Raw genomic sequence first — 24,358 nt, forward strand, 5'->3', positions numbered from 1 at the left:
AGAAGTTAGTGCTCTTATCACAGGGATGGATATTCAAGCTGATAATGATTAGATGGCATTTTTCTTTTGATATCCCCTAATTATTAGGAATTGAACCACTGGCCAGCCGAATTTTATATCTGATGACCAGAATGTTCCAGAAAGATCTGTTCTTCAGTCATTTTCTGAGCATGTTACATGCCAGTGGGGAAAGCTAGTGCTGACACTATGGAATATTTATGGAATTCTTATTCTGCATTATTATTGTGTAAGTTAAAATGCTGCATGCTCATATAAAAAACATTTACCCACTAAAAGTGAATGGGATTAATTTTCTCTCACTCAGCTCCAGAGTTCATAACTCTGGTCTTCCCAGAGGCCAAGCTCCCATGGATATGGGGGCAGAAATTTGGGAACAGGTTGCATGATTAGTTGATGTCATACCTGTCCCAAGAGTTGTATTCTCATTTTCTCTATTTGAGTTAACTTTGCATTTTATCCCCTTCAAGTGTCAGTTCAACTGATTTACAAGCTCAGAGACCATCATCCTTTCCCATGGACTAGACAAACCTGGATTACTTTTCCACCTCTTGCCCCTTGTTCACAAGCAGCTGATGCTTGTGAAAAAGCATCATCTTGATGCTTGAAGTCTGCTGGTGTAGTCGGGTTCAGAGATCCATTCGTCCCCTTGGAAGCTCTCAGCTTCCTAAAGGAGTCACACATTGTGCTAAAGAGACTTTCTGAGAATATACCCAAAAGGCAAGGGCTGGGGAGGCATAAACCACAGCTTCAAGGCCAATGTCAGGAGAAGTGAAGACATTTTCTTCCCCATATCTATAAAGATATGCCAAAATTTACATCCCCCTGTTTTTTTTTGTTTTTGTTTTTTTTGTCTTTTTTCCGTGTCCGGCAACGGATCGCAACCCTCAGTGTTGCCCCCGTACCGGACCGGGGACCGGCGACGGGATCGCAAGCCTCGGTGTTGCTCCCGCGCCTCGCTCAGCCAGTGAGCGGGAACCGGTCTGTACGTGGGATCCGAACCCTCGGACGGGAGCGCCGCCGCGCTTCCCAAGCGGGCGCACTATCCAGTGCGCCACCGGGCCGGCCCTACATCCCCCTGTTTAATGAGGACATTATTTTCCTTTTCTTAAAAGAATAAAATCTCCAAGGCTGGAGCTGATAGTTGCTCTAAAAGGAAAGCCTGCATAGGAAGAGGATGGTTCTAGGGGTTTGGGCTCACCTGGCCTTCAGGATGCTGGCCTCACCCTTAGGATATTCAGCACGTAGTTGCTCCCAGTCCTTGTAGAGGTGCAATGTCCTCACCTTTAAAACTCAATGTATTGGTTAAAGCACAGTGCTGATAACAGCAAGGTCAAGGGTTTGGATCCCCTTACTGGCCAGCCACCAAAAAAACAAAAACAAAAACCCAGTCTACTACAAAAACCATGAAAACCCCTCTCCTTGTTTCTTTCTGCACTGTAAAAGGAAATAATAAGTAAAACCAAACAAAAACAAAATTACAAAAAATAAAGCACCATTAATTACAGAAAAATAATCACTGCCTTAAAATAGTCAAAGTGCCAAAGCAAAGAGTCTTTTGGGTTTTTTTTTTTTTTTCCTATTCCCATAAATACCAGTAAGAGCAGCAAAGAACATTTCCATGGCCCCAGGAATCCTTCATCTACAGTAGCTACATCCTACGTGCGTTGGCATCGCTTTGCTTTACCTGGTTCCCATCCCCAACAGGCTGGGCTCTACATTGTCCTCCGGCTCGGTAAGAGCAAGTGTGACTTGCCTCACTCAGTGATTAAAAACAAAATCCTTATGCAAAGTCCCCTGGTTCCCACTAGATAGGTCCTGCTATCCTGTGATCGGAGAGAGAGAACCATTTCCCTGATTTCAGAACAGTAATAATTGGCACTTCTGAGCCTCATTGAGCAACCTAGCTCCTCCAAGTCCAGATTGTACACTGCACCCATATCTAGCACTTTCTATGATGTGAATTCCCTCTCAGCACTCAGAAAAAATTGTCTTGTACTTGTCCTGGAACACACAGTAGCACACATCATAAGTACCCAAGACGCACACACAAGAAGAATTAGCCCACAAGGAGGTAAGAGAAGTGTTCTGCTCCGGTTTCAGCCGTGGGGACAGCACTAGAAAACAAAGAAAATGGGAGAAGAAACTACACCCTACTGGGAAGCTGGAAGAAAATCTGAAAACATTCAGCAAAGAGTAGATAAACAAAGGAAATGACTTGGGGTAAATAACCGAGAGCTCTGAGTCAATGAACATCACAGACGGGTACAGAAAATAACCAGAGGGGACGAGCTGGAAAAGGGGAAAGCACTGAGAAAGAACAGGGGGAGCTCAGTTATGTGCGGCTGATGAACGTCTGGGGTTGTCTGCCAGGGGGCAAGGCGCTGTAACCATGAAAGTTCTAGATGAAACTGACACCGGGGCCTGAAGGGCAAAACATCTGCAAGTACAAAGGCCAGCCGCCAGCCACCAGCCGCCAGCCACCAGCAGCCAGCCGCCAGCCACCAGCAGCCAGCCGCCAGCCGCCAGCCGAGCAAGCAGCCAGCAGCAAAGGGAGGGTCCCAAGTTAGTGAGATTTTAAATAGGATCCATCAACTCAGGACGGAGAGCCCCCGCACCCCTGTACAATACAAGCAAGGGTGGGAATTAAGAAGGTAGGAGAGGGGCAGGGGCAGGAGCAGGGTCGGGAGTGGGAACCGACGGCTCTATCTTATGCAAATGAAAAATGGCACAGAAGGACAACTGCTAAGACTCAGAATAGGCAAGTCAATGCTTCTGTCAAAGGAGGGGAAGTAAGAGGTCGCCCACCGTGCCCCGTATGATCAAAGTAATAATAATAGCAGGGTGGTAGAGTGGTGGTGGTGGTGTCAGGTTTCTGTGCCCTTCACCCAGAGCCAGCTCCCTGGGTTTTCCCAATTCTCCTTGAAAACTTGTACCTCCTGAGAGGTACTTGGCCTCTCACTCCCAGGAACATTATTTCTTCAAATCTGTCCTCCTCTCCTCCTCTCTAGCTTTCCACCCACCCTCTTGTCTTCCTCGTCATCTGAGTATCTCCTGCCTAAAGCCATGTTTTAATTGAGTGCTTCTACCTAGGAGTTTTTTTAAATACCTGTACCAGATCCCACACCCAGACCAATGAGAAGCTCTGGGAGCGCAGCCCAGGCGTGGGTGTTTTTTAGACACACCCAGGGAGTCCAATGTGCAGCCAGGACTGGCAACCACTGATGAGATCCTGCAGTTCAGAACCCATCTCAAAGGCTGGTACCCAGGTGGCTGGGGCTTTTCCCACGGGTTCTGCGTGTCTGCTGCCTGTAATTTGTGAGATCTTTTCCAACCTCCATAAACTTCCAGAGACTGAACGGATCTCTGTTTGGTAACTCCTAGTCTAAGTGGGTGACCGTGTACTGCACCATCAAATCCCTCAGGCTGCTTCCAGAGCTGATAGCCTGGCCTGAAGGATTTGCTGGGATTCCTACAAGCTAATTCTCTTCCTTAGGCGAAGAGTAGGGCTGAGGGCATATCTAGTTCTCAGGGAGCTGAAGACCTTTAGTTTTCTACTGAAGACCGAGGGTGTTAAGCTCACTGGTGCTCCTGAGTTGTCAGAGTAGACCAGGAACAAGTAATTGGCCTCATTGTATTATCCACCCAGGGCCTCCCGGAAGCTCAGGCCTCAGCCTTCTTCAGCTTTCCAAAATGTTCTGGGGATGAGGTTTAAGAAGTCCAACCCTCCTGAGGTGAAGGCCACTTAGGAATCCCTTACATCCTTCTCCCCAGGGGCAGGGTTCGAGGACATTTATTTCTAACCAGACTGAAACCCTTGCTGGTCAGTGCAGGGCCCATGGATGGAGACAGCTTTGAGAGGGGGAGAGCCTCCAGTCTTGGGTAGGCTTCCCCTTACGCTCAGTTCAGAAAGAACTTCCTGAGGCCTGAGGGTGTCAGACACTGGGTGGGGATGTAGGGGAGGGCAGTGGGCAGGGGCTCAAAGATGAAGTGTCCTGAGGGAACTCACTGTCTGGGCTTCTAGGATTCCCAGAACCAGGTGTAACCATCCACATGGTTTGGCAATAAGAACCCTCCTGTGGAACTTTCTGCACCCAATTCAGTACCTGCAGCATAGGAAAAAGACCAACAATTTTAATATACCGGATTTAAGGTGAGTCATAGTCCAGACGGTACAGGCCCATGAGATGTGGGAAACGTATTCCCAAGGCTGCATTAACATGAATGAGAGATACCCACATGACTAGGGAGTTTCCCTTCAGAAAGGCACTCTAGCTAGAGTCAAGTAAAACTCAAACCAAGTAAAACTCTGGCCTGCTAACTTAACTTGTGTGAACATCAGCCAGTCTGGCATTATGATGGTAGTTGAGTATTCCAGCTTCCATGAGAACTCTGCTGAGTAAGTTCGTTCATCCCTTGGCAACGTTGCTGCCACAGCCATGTTCACTCATTCACTGCAGCTGCCAGAGTGAGCTCAACACCTTCCACACCTGAACACGGTTTCACATCCTTCATAGATTTGCTTTACCCAATGCAGGGTCCCTCCAAGGACGACCCAGACCACGTGTACCAGAATCACCTGTGGGTGGGAACCACACCCTGGAGTCAAACACTTGTCAGCACCCCATTTTTTCTTGTGCTAGACCCATACAGGGAAGAGAGAAAGAATAAGAAAACATCATCAAATAGATTTGTTTGCTGGTAACAAATTGCAAGAAGTAACTTTCCGTTTATGCTCCATGGTCAGTTCAAACTTGTGATGATTTTGAGATAGTGCAAGATTCCCAATCATCATAGAAAGACATCTGAGTACTATATCTGCTTGAGAGAAAATATACTAATACACTCTAGGACTTTCAGCATCAAAGATTGGAGCCAAAATGGGGAGTCTCATTAACCCAGAGGTAACTAAGAGTCAGCCAGGAAATGTAATTAACAAGATCTGTGTGCGCTGTCACCAGGGATGAATTGGATTGGATGGTTTACTCTCAGGTAGACTGCCCATGCAAATAAGTGGCTGGTGGCTAAGCAATGCCTTAGCGATCCACTTCTCTGCCTCATCGAGAGTGGGGTGGGGATGGGCCAGGTAGTCAGCAGCAAGCAAACGGAATTCCCTCCAGAGAAGCAGCCTGTGGTGGGAGGAAAAGCCAAGGCTTTCTTCCTTCCATACAAAAAAAGCCCACATACCTTCCCAGAGCTAAACTGTCAAGTAGGAAGTGTTTGCCTTGGCACCACTGGTCCCCCATCTATATCCTTTCTCCTCTTCCCATGAGGTTCAGTGCCTCCTCATTGCCCAGGCGATACTTCAAATTCAGCAAATCTAAGCCCAACTCCATCCTTTCCCCATCTGCAATCCAGTGCCTTCCCCAGACTGATATCCCTGCTTCTGTTCATGGTGTAGCAGTGTCCTCCAACCTTTTAGACTCGCAACCTTTATCTCGTTTCCCCTCTTCCCCACATTCAGTCAGTCACTGGATAGTGTTAGTTCTTCCTGAATAATCTCAGCTCTGCCCTTTTTCTCTGTATTCGCAGTGCTACAACTATGATTTAGGCCCTTAATCTCTGACATATCCCAGTCTTACCGCAAAGACCTCCAAAATCATCTCCAGAAATGCCACTTGAATCATGTCACTCCCACACTCAGACACACCCTGTATTGTGAAGTCCCACCTCATCTGCCTTCCGCTGTGTTCCCCAGACACGAATCTCAGCTCCTCTCCTGTTGTACAGCCCTCTCCGCAAGCCAGCCCGGTGTGCTTGCTGGTCCGGGGCAGGCTAGCATTTTCCTGCCTGCACACCACTGCTCAGGCAGGTACCTGCCTTTCACCTTCTTTGATGAAAGTCCTACTTCTAAAATAAAAAATAATAGCTAATACTTACTGAATATTTACCCCGTGCCAGGTATTATGCCAATTGCTGTGTCTTGTTTGATCCTTCTGATAGTCTAATGACTTATAATCTAATGACTTAGTTTACTCATCTGTTCCACAGATGAAATGAATTCCTGACTCCAAGTTCATGCTCTTAACTCACTATAGTGTATTATCTTCCCAGCATTTTGTTCTCAGTCTAAATGTGCTAACCCTCCACCACCCCACCCCAGTATATTATACCTAGAGAAGAGAAGCCTCTTCTTACACACTTTAATGTTTGAGAGGGCCCCATCATTATAAACTATTAGTTCTTTATTCATTCTAAAGTATAAATTACTAACAGTAGCTACAATAACCAGATTAATTTACCTTAAACTAAAACCCTAAAATTAAATCTGGCCTGAGCTGCATAAGATTCAGCATTTTCTTCTCTCCCCTTGCAGTCCTCCGTTGACACCCTGAGACTGTTTGCTAGGTTCCAATACAAGAGTTCAGCTGCTACATCACCCACCTTGGAAGTTCCCTAAATGACTTGCCTTGGCAGATGACTCTGCTCTTTAATTAGCCATACAGTACTGCTTCCCCCTGTTTAATATCAGGAAGTTTCCACTTGTTTCATCCCCTTCCCCCTCTTGGCCATAGTGCCTTCCTACTATTCTTTTCCCATTTTGTACTTTTGTTTGTTCCTTTTCCCTTCAATATGTTATCGGAATCCTGTCTCAATAGGGATTTTTGCCAAGCTGTCCGAACTCATCACCATATGTGGTATCTGAGATCTTTCTTAAACCCTTCTTGTCCCCTTATTTGGTATTAATGCATGTGCTCTGTATGAACTATTCCAAGACCCTGCATCATTAAGAGTCAAGATGAGTGTTGTTTGCAAATCTACCATAACTTGGAGAAGTCCTTATACTCAACTGTCTTAAGCATGTTAATGAGTACTCAGGGAGAATGATAATGTAAAAAATATAACCCAGCATCGTGCAGAAACCCCTTGTTTTTGGTATGAGGATGATTGCTGATCCTTTTCCCCCAGCAGACCTACCCTTTTCCGTGGGATTGTCTTTGAGTGATATATGTTCAAATTAATTTGCATCTCCTGGTAATATACTAATTGGTTGGTGAGTGAGCAATAGCCGAGAAACATTGCTTGGCAAGAGAAAGTCCAGTGAAAGGTTAAAGATAATCATGATGAAAATCTGCCAGCTGATAAATAAGAGTAGCTATAACACACTTTGGTTAGGTAGCCTGGCAGTGTATGCACTGGTGCATTTTCAAGACCGTAGCTATCTCTCAGTTCTGTTTGGCTAATCACATTATGTTGTTCTGGTGTTGCTCCTTCCCTTTACCCACTGCATACAGTCTGGGTTCTCCCTCCTTCCAATGAAGGTAAAGAACACATGACTCCACAGTTCCTGGCTCAGTTGTGACTCCATCAGGACACAGGTATTCTTAATTAGCCCAGCTGGGGGAAGCATTAGAGAACAGTGATGCACTAAGTTCTGTGGAACTAACTCTGAACCCAACAGGATTTCAGAGAAGAAATAAGTGGGAACTGGAGCTATAAAAAAAAAAAAAGTCAAAGGGAGATGAAACTTCAGCCTTAGAACTTCAAATAAAGGGTAGGGCATAGACAAGAGATGAGAGAAGGGAAGACGTTACACGTAGGCAAGTACATCAGCTTAAGCAAAGATTCAGGAACTGGTAATGAGTATGCAGTGATGACTGAGCATGATGACTGGGAGCTGAGAGTGAGTCTGAGTGAAGTGAGAAAGACTCGACCGGCAGGGTAAAAACCTGAAGAGATGATGGGGGAAGTGAGGAAGGCAATGAAGCCAAGAATACCCAGTTGTATATGATATTGAAAGACAGAAATTGACTATTGGGGAGAATTTGAGTTTTGACCATTTCTTAAGCTGAAAGGAGTATATTCAGCTTCAAAGCATGACCTATCCTGACATCTATTCAGATCTTTTAGATTAAAAATTGGCTAACTAGGTAACAGGTGATACCTTTGTAAGTTCTATTTTTTGCATCTCTAGGATAGTGAACTGTGTTATGAGTCATGCACATTGCACCTAGGTAGGTGAGAAGGTGCATTGGACTGATTTGCAGGGAATGAGAGCTCCAGAGCCCGGCAGTGGAACCTCAGAACTTCACGGATGTTGAAGATGCCATATGACTGTGCTCTACGACACATTCATGATAGGTACAATCACTTCCAAACCTAAAAGGAAGATTTTCAGACCTGCCTGGTCTCTTCTGTAAAAATGATTAAGTGGCTTGTCCAAGGTCTTTTGGCTACAGACGGTAGACAAGGATTCAGAGCCAAGTGTTCTGTCCCTAAGAGCTCTTTTGTCTTTTTTATTTTTTTAATAGCAACGTAGAGAGGACATCTGAGGTCATGGCTGGGGAGTGCTTAGAGCTCCGTAAGAGACTAGGAAATTGTTCACATACTTCTTTAACATTATCCCTCCCTATACTTTTTATAGAATAACGAATTTTAACTCTGTCCTCTATACTACAACCTTATATAAAATCACCTTGAATGAATTGCTGGTCAAATTCAAAATTAATTTTATTTCAAGGTCTTTCTCCCATGGCATTTGTGTGTTTTGTGTGAATGGCTCTTCTTAGCCTTTTCAAAACCAAATTGTAACATTCCTAATTTAAATCCATCCATTCACAATTCTTCCTCTTTTGTATCATTGGTAATTTCTCAGAACATAGCTATTTCTAGATCATAATCAAATATTCCTAAAATAATCTGACAGTCTTTGGGTCCTTTGTCTAGAACTTAATGAAAAGGAGCTAAGGAGTGGGATGCAGACTTAGGTATAGATTCTGCAGGAGACGTCTAACTACTTCTAGGTACTTGTTAGATGACACTGATTCATTAAATAGAATTTTAGTTTGCTTCCAAACTTAGAACTTTCTTCTTCCTTGCTACAACTTCATTTAGGATCTGGCTGTCTTTTTTCATTTCATTTTCTTTCTTCTCCTCCACTTCCTTTCTCCCTTCTTTCTTCTTCTTCTTTCCCTTTCAGGAATGATTTAAAAGTAGAGACCATCATCTAAGGTTACTGGGCAAGAATTACAAAAATTAGGGATGCAGGGATAGTAAGAAATTGGTAAAGGGCCACAAAAAATTATTCCATTGTGTAATGTTGAATATACTAATCATCCTGATTTGAACATCTCATATTGTACAGAGGTATCAATATTCAACACTATACCCCACAGATATATACAATCAATTATGTTTCAAGAAAAAATAAAATAAAATAGGGGATCAAGAAAATGAACTTAGAGAGTTGAGAAGGATCAAATAAGGTTGAATGAGAATTAACTGAGTTGTGTAAGTTTAAGAGAGGAAAACGGGGTAGCCTTGTTTGGGGACAGTCAACTTAGAAAAATATGGGTGAGGGCTGGCCCGTGGCTCACTTGGGAGAGTGTGGTGCTGACAACACCAAGCTGAGGGTTAAAGATCCCCTTACCGCCCATCTTTTAAAAAAAAAAAAAAAGAAAAAGGAAAAATATGGGTGGGTTTGAGGTGGGGGAAGACTTGGGGTGGACTTTTCCTTACACCAGCGACCAAGCAGCACTGTGGACAGCTTGATTGCTTTCTGGTGTTGCCCAGGGTGGGAAAGGGCCAGAGGGAGGCAGTGGGCAGTCAGTCATTCTACGGACAGGATGTTTGCTAGACGATGTTTGAGCAGCCTGAAGTCCTTACTAGAACGAAAGCAAGAATAAAAAAATAATTGGACCTATCCTGGTGTTTGTGCCTATACATTTAAACCTTCTCTGATTTGTTTTAAATGGAATCCAAACACTGAGCGTGACTTAGATGGCAATGTCGTTACCTCTGAGCTTGGGAAAATAAGCTCAGAGTAAACCAAAAATTCTTTTGTCCTTAAAAACAGACATGAGTTCTGTGTCTGCCTAGGCCTTCTTGGAAGAAAGGCAGAGAGGAAAGAGAAGTTATTTAGTAAAGAGTCATTGAGCTGAGTGCTCTCCTGAGGTAGAACAGAACCTTCAGAGGGCCGGCCCGTGGCTCACTCGGGAGAGTGTGGTGCTGATAATACCAAGGCCACGGGTTCGGATCCTATATAGGGATGGCCCGACCCGTTAGCTCACTTGGGAGAGTGTGGAGCTGACAACACCAAGTCAAGGGTTAAGATCCCCTTACTTGTCATCTTTTAAAAAAAAAAAAAAAAACCTAAAGGCCATTCTGTAGATTAGCACACTCCAGTTTAGATATTGTTTGGTAAACTTTTCATTGTTAGTGAATCCAGCATTTGTTCCAGGATACTTGAAATAGCCCCAGAGTTTTGTAAATGTCGTGCAGCAGACTGGTCCTCTCCTCTGCCCTTTCACCCCATCCCCCTAACAGAAGTCAGTGAATAACAGATTTTTGTGGCATGGAAATTTTGTAGAATTGGTAGACTCTTGCAGAATCTGGTAGCAGAACTGACAAAATCATTCATATTTTTAGAATAGTCCAAATGTTGACTCAGCCCATTCACCTAAGGTCTTACATGTATTTCAAGAACTGGGAGAAAGAAGGAGGAACCCACAGCGTGACTTGAAACCCCTGGTGATGGCTCTCAAAGTATTCCTGGGTTCAAAGGTTTTTAAAGAATTATTGCTTCTCCTAGAATGTTTTGCCTCTTGGAATAATAAGCAGATTGGAGGGAGATAGATTATAATAGATTCGCCCTCTATTCAGTGCTTGAATTTTAGCATAATTAATTTCTAAATTATATCATGATTAGTGGTGCCAGGAGAGACCAATGTCCAGAAATAGGCCCACATAACAACAGACTTACCACAAGGGCATTATGAACAATTCAGTAAAAAAGAATGTTCATTTCAACAAATGGTGCTAAAGCAATTGCATGTCCTTTTGGGGGGAAAAATGAACCTTGACCTCTACCTCACAATATGCCCAAAAATTAATTCAAGGTGGACCAAAAACCAAAATGTGAAAGGTAAAACCATAAAGCTTGTAGAAGAAAACAGGAGATCTTTATAGCCTTGTACTAGGCAAAAATCTTTTTAAACAGGACACGAGAAGCACTAACTATAAAAGAAAAAACTTGATACATTGGACTGTATTAAAACTAAGATAACCTATTTAAAAATTATGCCATGGGAAAAATACATAGCAAATCTTCAAGATCTCTGACAGAAAATCAGGCTGGAATTCTTCCATGTGCACTCAAGAATCCTTCACTTGACCAAGACTGGCAACTCTGCTACCTGGACTGACTATATAGCAAGATGGAGGCAGGTTAAAATAAGTGGATTTTTGTGAGGCTGAAGCACTGAGATCCTCACAATGAAAACATCTTGCATTCCTTGTGTGGTTTGGATACGTGAGCAGCAGCTTTGTTTCTGAGCTCCTCCAAATCTCTGAACACTGGTGTGCTCTTCTCAGAACAATCCCTGGAGATCCCCGGAGCTTTGAAGTCATCCTGCCAAGTCTGTGTGTGGGAAGGAGGACAGAGCAGTAGGGGTCCCTCAGAGAGGTGGGAGAAAGTAGTTCAAAGTCCAGCCAGATCCGGTTATGTGGCGTCCAAGCCCTTGGGGTCCCAGGGCCCTGGAGGAAAGCTGGGATAGCATGAGGCTCAGATCTTTGCAGGATGCTATATTGGGGCATCCAGACTAGGAAACGTCTGAGACAGAGCCAGAAACATAAATACAGTACCACTATGCTCACCACATCCACGTTCGCAACAGAAAAGCCTAGACCCCGGCCAAGATATATACTTCCTATTCAGATCTATGGTTTGCAGGGAAGGAAGCATGAAATATATTTAGAGCTTTCAAAACTTTGTTTTGCACATTCTTATGAATGGAAAAAAATACAAATATCCCGAGGGATTAAAAAAAATCAACTTCTAATACTTTAGATGAGTGGGAAAATCTTACATACTGGGGTCATTTCCTTTCTGTTACAAGAAATTAGTGTTCTGGAAATAGCCTGTTGCAAAAGGAGAGATTTCATGTCCTTTGAATGCTGATTATGCCAGAAAACTTTCCAGGCCCAAAGGGGAGGTTGTCCCTTTCCCAGGACTCTGAGGCAAGATGACCCTGCAGTTAGATGTTTTACTAGGCTAGAGACTCAAAGCGTCAGAGATTTGGAATTCAAAAGGAATAATTAACTCATTCATTCAAGAAGCAGAGCTGATCATTGAGTAAGGGCCACATTTGGTTCTGGAGTAGCACGCTGTCCCATGCAGGGAACCCAGGCTCCCAGCTCTATGCCCCTTCCAAGTCTTTCTTTCTTCCAAGTGCCCAGTGGCTGAACCCTGGCATTCAGAATTAGCAGAAGTGACGTGCTAATTACCACTCCCTAAAAAGTAAGTGCCTATGTCTCTTCTGCTGCAGATGTTGGGGAGCCAGCCCTCAGGGAAAAGGAGCAGTAAGCAAGCACAGGCTCTTCAGTATCTGTGGCTTCAAAAACGTACTGTTTTGCTGAACCAGAAGTCACCCAGCAGGATTACTAGCTTCAGCTCCAGGGAATGTGTAAAGGATTGAAGTCCTGAGACTTTCCCATGACATCTCATTTAGGCATCAGTCTCCCCTCACTTGATTAGAATAGGAATCAGCAAGTTTCTTCTGTAAAGGACCAGAGAGTGACTGTTTTAGGCCATAGTCTCAGCCATGACTGCTCTACCCTGCCGTGACAATATGTAAACAAATGGGTATGGCTGTGTTTCAATAAAACATTACTTTATGGACAGTGAAATGTGAATTTCTTACAATTTTCTAATATCATGAAATATTATCCTTCTTTAAAATTTTTTTTCAACCATTTAAAAACACAAAGACCATTCTTCACTTGCAGGCCATTCAAAAATAGGTGGCTGGTCACATTTGGCCCACAGGCCATCGTTTGGTGACCCCAGAACCAGAGCATCACACCACTTCTGTAGCAAGAAGGATGCACAACCTCAATGTTGATTCTGAGTAAAGACCTTCTCATATAAAGGAGCTAGGATAGAGAAGGGGAAGGATCTGTTCTAGAATTGGGGGGAATAAGAGGTGTCCCTCTGGCCTCTCTCGGGTGGTCCCACACTGGCCAACTCTATTCGGGCAGTGCCTGGAGGGTGCCCCCCAGTGCCAGTGTCCCCTGCCAGGGACCTGGACACTGAGAACCTTGAGAAAGAGCCCTCTCCTCAGGGGCCCTGGTCACACACAATTGGCTAGTCATTCCTCTTCTCTTTCACCTGCTAACTCCCCTGACCTGCACTGGAGACCCTGCCACCATCTTCCTTGACCTCCAGGTCCCTTCTGTTCAAAGGCACCTCATTCCAGTCCCCCAGGGTACACGGCACCCCCTGTTTTTCTCTTCATCCCTGCCTGATCACCATTGACTTGTTAACCTTAGATCCTAAGCTCCTTGAGGCAGGGCCTTCCATCTTGTCTGTGTGCTCAGCACATTTTCAAGCATCCTCTTAGATTCTTATTTCTTACATTACCCAAGGAGTGGTTGTTTTTCACCCCCACATAGAAATACTGGTAAACAAAGGAAGAAAAACATCGAACATTTTGGAACTGAAATATCCCTATATTAATGGAAAAGTCCCAGATAATGCAAAACAACTGGTAAATTAAAACATTTAACCATGGTTTGGGGGAAAAGAAAATTTTGTTAACAATAAATTTTTCTTCCTGATTGTTTTTGTTTGTTTGTTTAGATTTACACTTTCCCAGAGTAGAGCTGAAAGTCTTGCTGGTGGCCGGAAGAAGCCAGTCTGGTGTCTGAAATGTGCTTTAGATAATCCACAGAGGGGAAGGCCTCGGAAACATACTCAAGTATTTACTTCCTAAGTGCTGGCTAATGTTAAGCACTGTTTAAGAGATGGGTTTTCTTTGTGCTGTCTCTTGTAGGTCCTTCCATAGTGACGCCTCCCAAGGACATCTGGAACGTCACTGGTGCCCAGTTGTACTTGAGCTGTGAGGTCATTGGAATCCCAACCCCTGTCCTCATCTGGAACAAGGTCAGTGGCACAGATTTCCAGAAGACATCCTAGACTGACAAGCTTCTTTTGCACTGCACAAAGAATGATAATAACATAAAATCCTCAGCACTGCACAAGGATGGTAATAATGTGAAATCCTCAGCCTGTTCCATTTCCTGCTGCTCTTCAATGGGGAAGCCTATGGCAATCTTACAGACACCTCCTCTGGATCCATTGAATGTTTTTACTGATGTCAAAAACAGTCCCTGCCCAGCTTTTGTTAGCAGTGCCCTAGCAGAGAACCTGAGAAACTGGAAGAAAGATCCTGCTGAATGCCCAAAGCCACCCGCTGAGTTCACATGTGTGCGTGGGGACATGTGTGTGTGCCCCCAGTGGAGACGGTATAGCATAGGAGTTAAGAGTGTGAGTTCCTCTCTTACTGCCCCAAAATGTTTCTCTCCATCTATTTGGCGTCATTCTCCTCACATGAGAAAGAAGTCCTCAACATTTAGCTAATCGTTTGGATCCTGTCTGCTGGGATTTAAATTCTACTGGGAGGACATGGCTAAGAAGGTAAAGAGAGCAAAGCTCTGTAGCCTTTTCCTGAGAGCACAGGTTATTTTTATCAGATTCCCTAAGTGCTGGAAAATAGGATGAGTGAGTTTTACAGGCTGTGGGAGTGGGATGGCAGGAGCAAGGTGGGAGCGATCCCTCGAGGTACCAAGGCTGTGGGACCCTAAGTTAGGGACAGAGTAGGACACTCCAGAACAGAGCATTGAAAAGAAACAAGGGAGGAACACCAAAGAAAAAATTTCCTCCTCTCTGAATTTTGCTGAATGCTGCCCCAAGTGGAAAAGCATGATATTCTTTTTCTAAATTAGCTTTGAAATGACCTTCCAAATGGAAATATTTGCATGAGTCCCTTAACCAGACTGGCTGGGTTCTCTGTAAACCACGGTTTCTCAGCTTCAGCACCACTGACATTTTGGACCAGATGATTCATTGTTGTGGGGGCACCTGTGCTTTGGAAGATGTTTAGCAGCATCCCTGGACTCTCCCTATTAGATACCAGTAACATCCAACCCACAATTCCAACCCCCCTGTCATGACAATTAAGAACGTCTCCAGACATTTCCAAACATCTCCAGGGTGGGGGGAATCATCCCCAGACTGAGAACCACTGCTGAAGCCTCAGATCCCTCCTCTGCAAGGTGAAAGTAGCATATAATTCCTGGAAAGATTAAATAAAGCCAGGACTGACCGGTTAGCTCAGTTGGTTAGAGCACAGCCTTGTAACCCCAAGGTCACAGGTTTGGATCCCTGTACCAGCCAGCCACCACCACCCCCCACTCCAAAAAAGGGTAAATAAAGTAATGCAGGTAAAATCTGGATCCACTGAATGTATTTACTGACCTCAAAAATTGCCTAAATTGTGCTAAATAGTTAGCACTCAGTAGATATTAGCTACTGTTCCTAGAAATTTTTCTCTTCAAGTGGCATTCTCTTTTACAATTATCTTCACATCTGAAGGACACCATATTCTCAGCATGTCTGTAGAAGGGCGTATTAGTACATTTCTGTTGCTTATAACAGAATACCTGAAACTGGGTAATTTATAAAGAAATGAAATTTATTTCTTACAATTTTGAAGACTGAGAAGTTCAAAGTCCGGGGAATACATCTGATAAGGGCCTTCTTAGTGGGAACTCTCTACAGGGTCCTGTGGCAACCAGGGTGTCACATGGTAAGAATGGGCTGAGCAAGAGAGAGAGCTAAACTCCTGACTTGCTCTCCTTATAAAGTCATCAGAACCACACCCATTACTAAATGAATGAACCAATCCATTCACAAGGGCACAGTCTTCACAATCTAATCTCTTAAAGGCCCCACCTTTCAAATACCATAATCAGATTTCCCACCCCTTAGCACTGTTACAATGGGGGTCAAGTCTCCAATACATGAACTTTTGGGAGACACATTTAACCCATAGCAAAAAGAAAAGAAAACACTCATTTGCCAGATCAAATAATATCTTACAATTATATTGCACATTTACATTTTTCCCTTTTTACTTTTTTTTTCCATGTGTTACCTTATTTATTCTCATGACAGCCTGTCCCTCTTTTTTTTTTAAATTTTATTTTATTTTGTCAATATACAATGTGGTTGATCATTGCGGCCCATTACCAAAACCTCCCTCCATCCTCCCACCCAACAACCTCATATCTGTTTGCTTGTCGTATCAACTTCAAGGAATTGTAATTGTTTGTCTTCTTCCCTCCCCCCCCCCAGTTTATTTGTGTATTTATTTATTTATTTTTAGCTCCCACAAATAAGTGAGAACATGTGATATTTCTCTTTCTGTGCCTGACTCGTTTCACTTAATCTAATTCTCTCTAGGTTCATCCACGTTGTTGCAAATGGCAGTATTTCATTCTTTTTTATAGCAGAGTAGTATTCCATTGTGTAGATATACCACAGTTTCCATATCCACTCATCTGATGATAGACATTTGGGCTGGTTCTAACTCTTAGCTATTGTAAATAGTGCTGCAATGAACATTGGAGAACAGGTATACCTTTGACTTGATTCATTTTTGCCCTTTTTATATGTTTTGAATCATTTAGCGTCACAACTATCTCATGAAGCAAAAAAAAAATCATCAAACTCGTGCTATGGAAAAGGAGATTTAGTTTAAGTAAAAAGGCATAACCAGAAATCCCTTTTCAGCTAGTTTACTTCACCACCAAGCTCTGAGATGAATGATGGTCTCTCTTGATTATTTTGTTTGCTTGTTGTGTAACCAGAGGAGCATATTCTGGAACTCCAGGCGGGATTTGGCTTCTGCCGTCAGAACTTTTTCCATTGAAAGTTGCGGAAATTCATTTCAAACTAGCTTAGCTAAAATAAAGTGATTCCCACCTCAAGGGCAGCTGGATCCAGGTACACAATGTCATCAGAACTCTGACTCGACTCTTTGTTCTCAATATATTAGTCTCGTTTTCCTCTCCTTCAGAAAGTTTGCTCCACAGTGGGCGATGATGTCACTGGCAGCTATGAGCTCATATTATTATCCCAGCTTAAAGATCCCAGAAAAAAGAAAAGGCTTCCCCTCTCCCTACTGAACTACAAAACTCCCACTGAAGGGCTCTGACCCAGGTGGGGTCACCTGCCAAACTCTGGCTCCCCCATGTGGCCAGAAGGATGCAGCCACTGAAACTGGCACCTCCATGAAACCACCTGGCTTGAGTAAAGTCTGGGTATCAATACCAGAAAATGCCTGGGAATGGGGGTAGGCAGAAACAATACCAGCTATACTATAGCTGTTCGTTACAGCTGAAAGTTCGGTTAAAAGGAGCAATAAAATTTCACTTTGCTCCAAGGTCCAGGGTTCAGATCCCCATGCTGGCTGCTGCCAAAGGCAAAAAAAAAAAAAGGTCACATGTCTCAAATCCAGTTTAAGCATAGAACTTCTTTTTGGGTAGAAATGAATATTAGAATCATCACTTGTTAAACAGAGAAACTGAGGTTCAAAGAAGACAGCATGTCTTCCTTGCTCAAGGATTCTTAGCAACAGCAGGACCAATGGGACCAGCCTTCTCTCAGGACACTTGAGGCCACAGAGGCAGTTCTTATGGTCGGCGCAGCCTGGTGAGGGGTCTGTACTTTCCCTACCAGTAGTTATTATCACACTGGCATTAACAAGTTCCATACCTTTCAGCAAACTCCTAGCCTAGAAAGATTCCAAGGGCAATATTTTGAAATGAGGACGTGAACTGAAATAGCCATATTTGACTTAACCCTGGTAAATTAGAGATGATGCTTACAGGGAAGGCAGAACACCTAGAATTCCTTCCCAAAATCAGGAGACTCTCTATTTAAGTCTTTTCCTGCCTGAACATTTCTTCAAATTAGGAATGTTTCATGGCCTCTAAGAGGTCTTTTTTTTTTTAATTAAAAATACTGATAGTGTCATTTCCAAGATGAGGCACAGAAAAAAAATAGTGATAATGGCAATAAGGAGAAACTCTTCAAAGATGTATAAAGAGAGTTCAGAATCCCCCCCCACCCGCCTCCCACTCCCTAAAAAAAACCCCATGTGAACTCTCCATACCCTTTTTCATGCCCAAATATATACAAACACATATCCCTAGTATGAGGGCTGAGGCGGAAATATAATGTGCTGATAGATTACTCTGAAACTTGATTTTTCTCAACACATACTCCATGGACATTCCCCCAAGACTGCTTCTTAATAGATACATAATCTTCCAAGTATGAATGTATGATAATTTAGTAAACCATTTCTATATTGTTTCTGTTGTTACCAATTTTTTGTCACCTTAAACAATGCTACCTTAAACATCTGAGTACACATATCCTATACTTGTGCTTTCATTTCTATAGGATAGATTCCCCACAAGTTATATGACTAAATCAAAATATTTGTTTTGGTTTTCATAGACATTGTCAGATTACTTTCTAAGTGGACTGCAGTAATTCACACTCCCACCAGCAGTGTATGGGGGCCATTTCCCCATCCTCACCAGCACTGAATATTACCCTCTCTTGTTAGTTTTTGTTAATACATGGGTAAAGGTGTTATCTCCATTATTGCTTTCATTTCCTTGACTACACTGAGAAGATTTTTCACATTTCAGTTTTCTTTTTGTGAATTGCCTGTTCATATCCTTTACCCATTTTTTATTGGATTGTTTCTTGTTATAATCAATCTGTGGCTTTTTTTTTTTTTTTTACATTAGAGATAGCGACCCTTTATCATGTATTACAAATATTTTTTTCCTTGGCAATCATTTTGTCCTTTATTTGTTTACAGTTGCTGGGGATCTGAAAGTTTTAACAAAGATATGTATTCTATTTTATCATAAAACTCTCCTGAAAATTCACCGAAAAGATAGCAAATATGTCCTATAATGCATAAATATCTTTAAAGTTTCACTGAAATTCAGTGAGCCCTTGAAATTTATTGACCTATAGGAATCAGAGTAATCCATCCTGCTTCTGTAATCATTGGTACTTTTTCCTATTTATTGCTTATTTGCAATAGCAAGATTCAGGAAGACTTTGTTGCAACTCATACAAGAAGGGGCTGACATGACTTCCTGGGTCTCCCTCTAATCTTACCCCTAGTCAACCTTTCGTGGTGAGCAGTGACTACTAGACAGTTTACTCTGCCCTACAGATTTCTAGATTTTGAGGCATTTCCAGTGCATTGAATATCTGCAGAATTGTCTTAGAAACCACTTTTCTCAGCCTGTATCTTTTTTTAAATTTAACTAGAAAACACATACTTATCAACACGTAAATTCCTCTTATACAAGCAAGGGAGAGTTTGCCAAATAAAAATTTGCCATGTAAAAATTCTTGGCATTTCTGTTTTCTACATGGTGTATAACTTCTTATAATACATTAATTAGAACACATCATGAGTTCTGTTAAATATTATATTTAATAAGAACAATTGTGCATAGTGGATCAGGTTAATTGGCACAAAATGCTTTTTACTAAGAGCTACATGAACTGAGGATCAACAGCTCAGCTGCTAAGACTCACTATTTCTATGCTGTAGTGTTTATTTTTCTGCTTTGGTCACACAATAAACCCCTTATAGGATTCTGAGATTCAGTAAGTAAAGGCCAGAGTCATATTACTTTAGCTGTTGAATCAAATTAATATGTATATCAAAGTATCATTAAAACCCATTTTTATTTTTATTTTTATTTTTATTTTTTTATTTTTTTTTTTTTAAAAGATGACCGGTAAGGGGATCTTAACCCTTGACTTGGTGTTGTCAGCACCACGCTCACCCAGTGAGCTAACCGGCCATCCCTATATGGGATCCGAACCCATGGCCTTGGCATTATCAGAACCACACTCACCCGAGTGAGCCACGGGCCGGCCCTAAAACCCATTTTTAAATAACTATTTCAAAATCTGCACTAGCATAAAACATTTCTGCCAGCTTACTTGGGAAACTTTAGGAAAAAGATGCCTATTGAGTATATCTATTTGTCTTCATAGCATTCATATGAGAAAGAATTAAGTTACCCGGTTTTCCATCACCAATAGTTACAATGTGGGGAAATCCCAGGAAACAAACAAACAAAAATAAACAAAAAAGTAAAGAACTAGTCATTCCAAATCTATCATGCTAGGTATTTTTTATATGATTGGTCTAGATCACACGTTTTGCAGAGTCCCTGCCCTGGCACCAAAGAGCAGAGAAAATGGTAGGTTTGAAGCTGAGACACGGCTTAGTAACAGTACATGGTAGGAGTGAGATTCAACATGAGAAAAGCAACACTGACAAAGAGTATCAAAAAAAAAAGCATTTATATACTATGATCTGGTCTCTTTTAACTGAAGATCTGCTATGTTATAAGAAGAAAATGAAAAGGAAACTACCTATTTGAAGTTGTAAACCCTTCTTTTTAATTTCACAGGTAATGGCAATAAACATTAACTTGGCTCTTAAAGGAGGCTTGGGATGGAATGAAACATTGCTTCATGTACCCTTTGGTATTTTTTAAAACTCACAAGCCTTAAAATATTTGTACTTTAACTCAACTGCTAAATGCATATGTATGGTGGGGGTACAAGTAAATTTTATTTTTCTGTGTATTTTTGTATATTTTCCAAAATTTTTATAATGAACATTGTTTGCTTTTTAGAATGAGGGGAAAAATAAGGACGGTATTCATTACTGGCCTTGAACCAAGGAAACTGAATTTCTTCTGAATCTCATCATGACATGCACAGGGACGAGCAGCAAGTTTTATCATAAGAGAACAATGACAGCAGCATGCATTTGATGGGTGGTTTTGATCTCCGGTCTTCAGTAAATCATTTGATAAATCTTTTAGCCCTTAGAACAAAGTAATGATACTGGCTTTGGACTCAGCCTGTTTTCCGTTGATGAGGCTGAGGTTGCTGCAGGAAGAGCCTCTAGGTTCCAAGCATCAAACCTAGCACTGGGTGACAGTTTGTCAGTCAAACATGGCATGTCAGGCAAGAAAAGGCCTGGTACTGGGTAGCAGAATTTCCAAGGGCATGAATGAATGATGGTAGCCAGTGGCAGGAAATTATGACCATGTGCATTCCCCAAGCATGCAGAAAAATATACTAGTTTAGCACATGTAAGCTCAGAGGGAAACTGGCAGGAAGAAATAAGAGAGGAACTATACTTTATAAACACAGTTGACCCTTGAAAAACATGGGTTTATCCTGCGCAGGTCCACGTGTACATGGATTTTTTTCAACAAGTAGTTAGCCCTCCATAACTGCAGGTTCTGCGTCCGTGGATTTAACCAACCACAGATCAAATATTCCAGGGATGCAGAACCTACTAGGGAGGGCTGACTTTTTGTATGTGCGGTTCTACAAGGCCAACTACTTAAGTGCTTTATTCAAGTTACTTAACTACTTCAGTAACGCTAGTGGGGAAAAGTTATATGTGAATTTTTTTTTTTTTTTTCCCCTTTTTGTCTCTTTTTTTGTGACCGGCAACAGATCGCAACCCTCAGTGTCGCGCCCGTACCGGACCGGGACCGGCAACGGGATCGCAACCCTCGGTGTTGCCCCCGCACCTCGCTCAGCCAGTGAGCGGCCGGTCTGTATGTGGGATCTGAACCCTCAGCGGGAGCGCCGCTGCGCTTCACAAGCGGCGCACTGTAGCAGTGCGCCACCGGGCCGGCCCTATCTGTGAATTTTTGACTGCACCTAACCTCCATGTTGTTCATGGTCAACCGTACTCAGGAAAGGGGAAATGTGTGAGTATTGCTGAGTTTAATCTACTTAGAAAGTCTGATGTACAGTCTGCACACCTCTAGGAATGTGGCTACTTCCAAGTTGTTTCAGTGCAGAGAACTGAAACCCTTTCCTTTGTTTTCGCAGGTACAAAGAAATGACTATGGAGTTCAAAGAACAGAACTCTTGCCTGGTGACCGGGACAACCTGGCCATTCAGACCCGGGGTGGCCCAGAAAAGCATGAAGTCACTGGCTGGGTGCTGGTGAGTACCAAGAGCTAGCAAGAATTTCATTCTCAGGATTAGACACAAGCAGACCTGGCAAAGGTGCACAATGTATGGTCAGCCTGTAAAACTTGCTCTCCTACATTCCTTTGGAACAGCCCTACCGTGGTGGTGCTGCTCCTCTTTCAAAGGAACTAAAGGAAGTTGCTGTCTATTAGATATTTTGGAAACAACCAATGAGTTAATGAGAACTATTTTTTCCTAAGAGTTTAAAGGAAAACCCTCACAGGGAACTAAATGATCCAAGCATTAATTATTTTAATCAATTATTAATAAATATTTTATTTTACTTGACTTTTGATATTCATAGATAGTACTTAGATCATACACCTTGTGAAGTTTTCCCTCAAACTGATATGTGCACCTATCCAGTTTTTAATCTATGCAGTGTGATCAAAAGGTGTCTATGACATTTCCCCAGAGTATGAATCCTCTTGACAGACCAAATACAGTAGTTATGTAAGTCTCCAAGTGCGAGATTTGCACTACTTCTAGCAGTCCCTTTGCTACAAATCCCCTAGTCATCTTAGGAAACACGAAATAATGACCTAATTGAAGCCACTGAAAAAAGAGAAGACCACCACAGAGGAACTAAAGATCCTATCTCTTTCACAGGTATCTCCTCTAAGGAAGGAAGATGCTGGAGAATATGAGTGCCATGCATCCAATTCCCAAGGACAGGCTTCAGCATCAGCAAAAATTACAGTGGTTGATACATTACAAGAAATACCATTGAAAAAAGGTATGTAATAAATCTCACAGCCACTTAAAAATGACTAGTGCCTTTGCTTAATAAAGAATGGAACCAAGTATGAAAGTATCAGACATCACTATTAATGAAATTCTGCAATGTTGGGAATACACAGGGCATTAAGTATGCCATTAAAATGTACAGCACATGGCTCTGAAAGAATATTTGGACGGTTGATTGAATGCCATTATTATGACTTAGATTTTTTCATCTTATCCTACACATAAGAGTCAAAATTCAAACTTGACTGGAATGTCTCATATTTTCCATAACTTTCTATCTACATGGCATTTTTCCTTTGTGTTGTAAGAATTATATTCAATTCCCATTTAAAAGGAAATGATTGTGGGCAATTCTGGCCTTTCACTTTCAGCTTTTATAAGAAAAAGCCAGTAAAAAGAATATTTGGCAAATACCCAATTCTGTTCTGCCTCCACTTCACTGCCAAAAAGCTTCCTCTGAAGGAAGGTGTCATCCTGATGGTGTCATAGCAATGCTACTTCACATTTACATAGTTCTATTAGACTGATGCCTAAATTGGCTTTTATGCCAAAAATAAGAAAATTTACTGTCAGCATCTGTCAAACCATGCCACTGTGCAGATCACTCAGCTGTGGTATGAAAGTAAATACCAAATAAAGATGTATTTGATCAGATTCTCTTTAGCCAAGATGTGTAAAGCCAAGCAATGAAACAAACAGAGCAGTAAGCTACAAGTCGAGTCATGTGTTTGTCTCAGCTCTGCCACTAATTATTCCTCCACTTTTTTTGTTTTGGCAGGTGGACAGTAAGGGGATCTAGGAAAAAAAATATATTTTTTTAAAGCTTTATATTTTTATTTCATTAAGTTTTTTTTAATGTATAGAAGCATTTTTGTGCTTAGTAATCATTTTTGTTTGCTGTTTGGTTTTTTTGGTTTTTGGCAACTGGCTGGTAAGGGGATCTGAACCCTTGACCTTGGTGTCCACTTTAAATTTTGAATGAGAGGGCCGGCCCGGTGGCGCACTGGAGAGTGCGCCGCTTGGGAGCGCGGCGGCGCTCCCGCCAAGGGTTCGGATCCCATGTGGAGACCCATTCCCGCTCACTGGCTGAGCGCGGTGCGGGCGCAACACCGAGGGTTGCGATCCCGTTACCGGTCAGTAAAAAAGACAAAAAAGGAAAAAAAAAATTTTTTTTGAATGAGAGCTGGACCACAAAGGAAAAGATCTCAACTTGGTCATTTGTGAAATGTGCTCTTTCAGTTGTATAAGAAGGTCCTCCTTTTACACATACATACCACTATAGCAAAAGTTGCCTTCTATAGCCAAAATTGTATAGCTCAAATTCCACAGAGCACTCTAGCATATCATTTATGCAATGACATATATTCTTTATCCCCACATTTTAACATTTTCATTTATTTGGAAACACTACACTACCTGACAGAAAGTCAACCATGTCCATACATGTAACTAATTTTTATCTTCTTCTTTTCCTAAACAGGTGAAGGTGCTGAGCTATAAACCTACAGAACGTATTAGTCTGCATAGCTAAAAGTAGTCGTGCATAACTATAACCCCTGTTCTTGCCTAATAACAAGTTTCTTTTAATCCAGTCTACTAACACTTTTAGTTATATTCACTGATTTTACACAGAGAAATTCAAAATAAAGATAAACACATCAAGACTATAAAAATTTATTGTCTATTTACAGA

The 24,358-nt window shown here is 42.2% G+C and overlaps 1 protein-coding gene across 1 annotated transcript; it reads left to right on the forward strand.

The window, feature by feature from the left end:
* Nucleotides 1-2,423: 2,423 nt before the first annotated feature.
* IGFBP7 (insulin-like growth factor binding protein 7) lies at nucleotides 2,424-24,339 on the forward strand. The gene is made up of 5 exons (XM_008577871.1): nucleotides 2,424-2,583; nucleotides 13,791-13,900; nucleotides 21,776-21,892; nucleotides 22,529-22,655; nucleotides 24,147-24,339. Exons 1-5 carry the CDS (start codon nucleotides 2,424-2,426, stop codon nucleotides 24,164-24,166), a joined length of 534 nt encoding a protein of 177 aa, XP_008576093.1. The 3' UTR covers nucleotides 24,167-24,339.
* Nucleotides 24,340-24,358: the final 19 nt, after the last annotated feature.

This window comes from Galeopterus variegatus, unplaced genomic scaffold (assembly GCF_000696425.1).
Source record: "Galeopterus variegatus unplaced genomic scaffold, G_variegatus-3.0.2 Scaffold1594, whole genome shotgun sequence".
Classification (NCBI taxonomy): domain Eukaryota; kingdom Metazoa; phylum Chordata; class Mammalia; order Dermoptera; family Cynocephalidae; genus Galeopterus; species Galeopterus variegatus.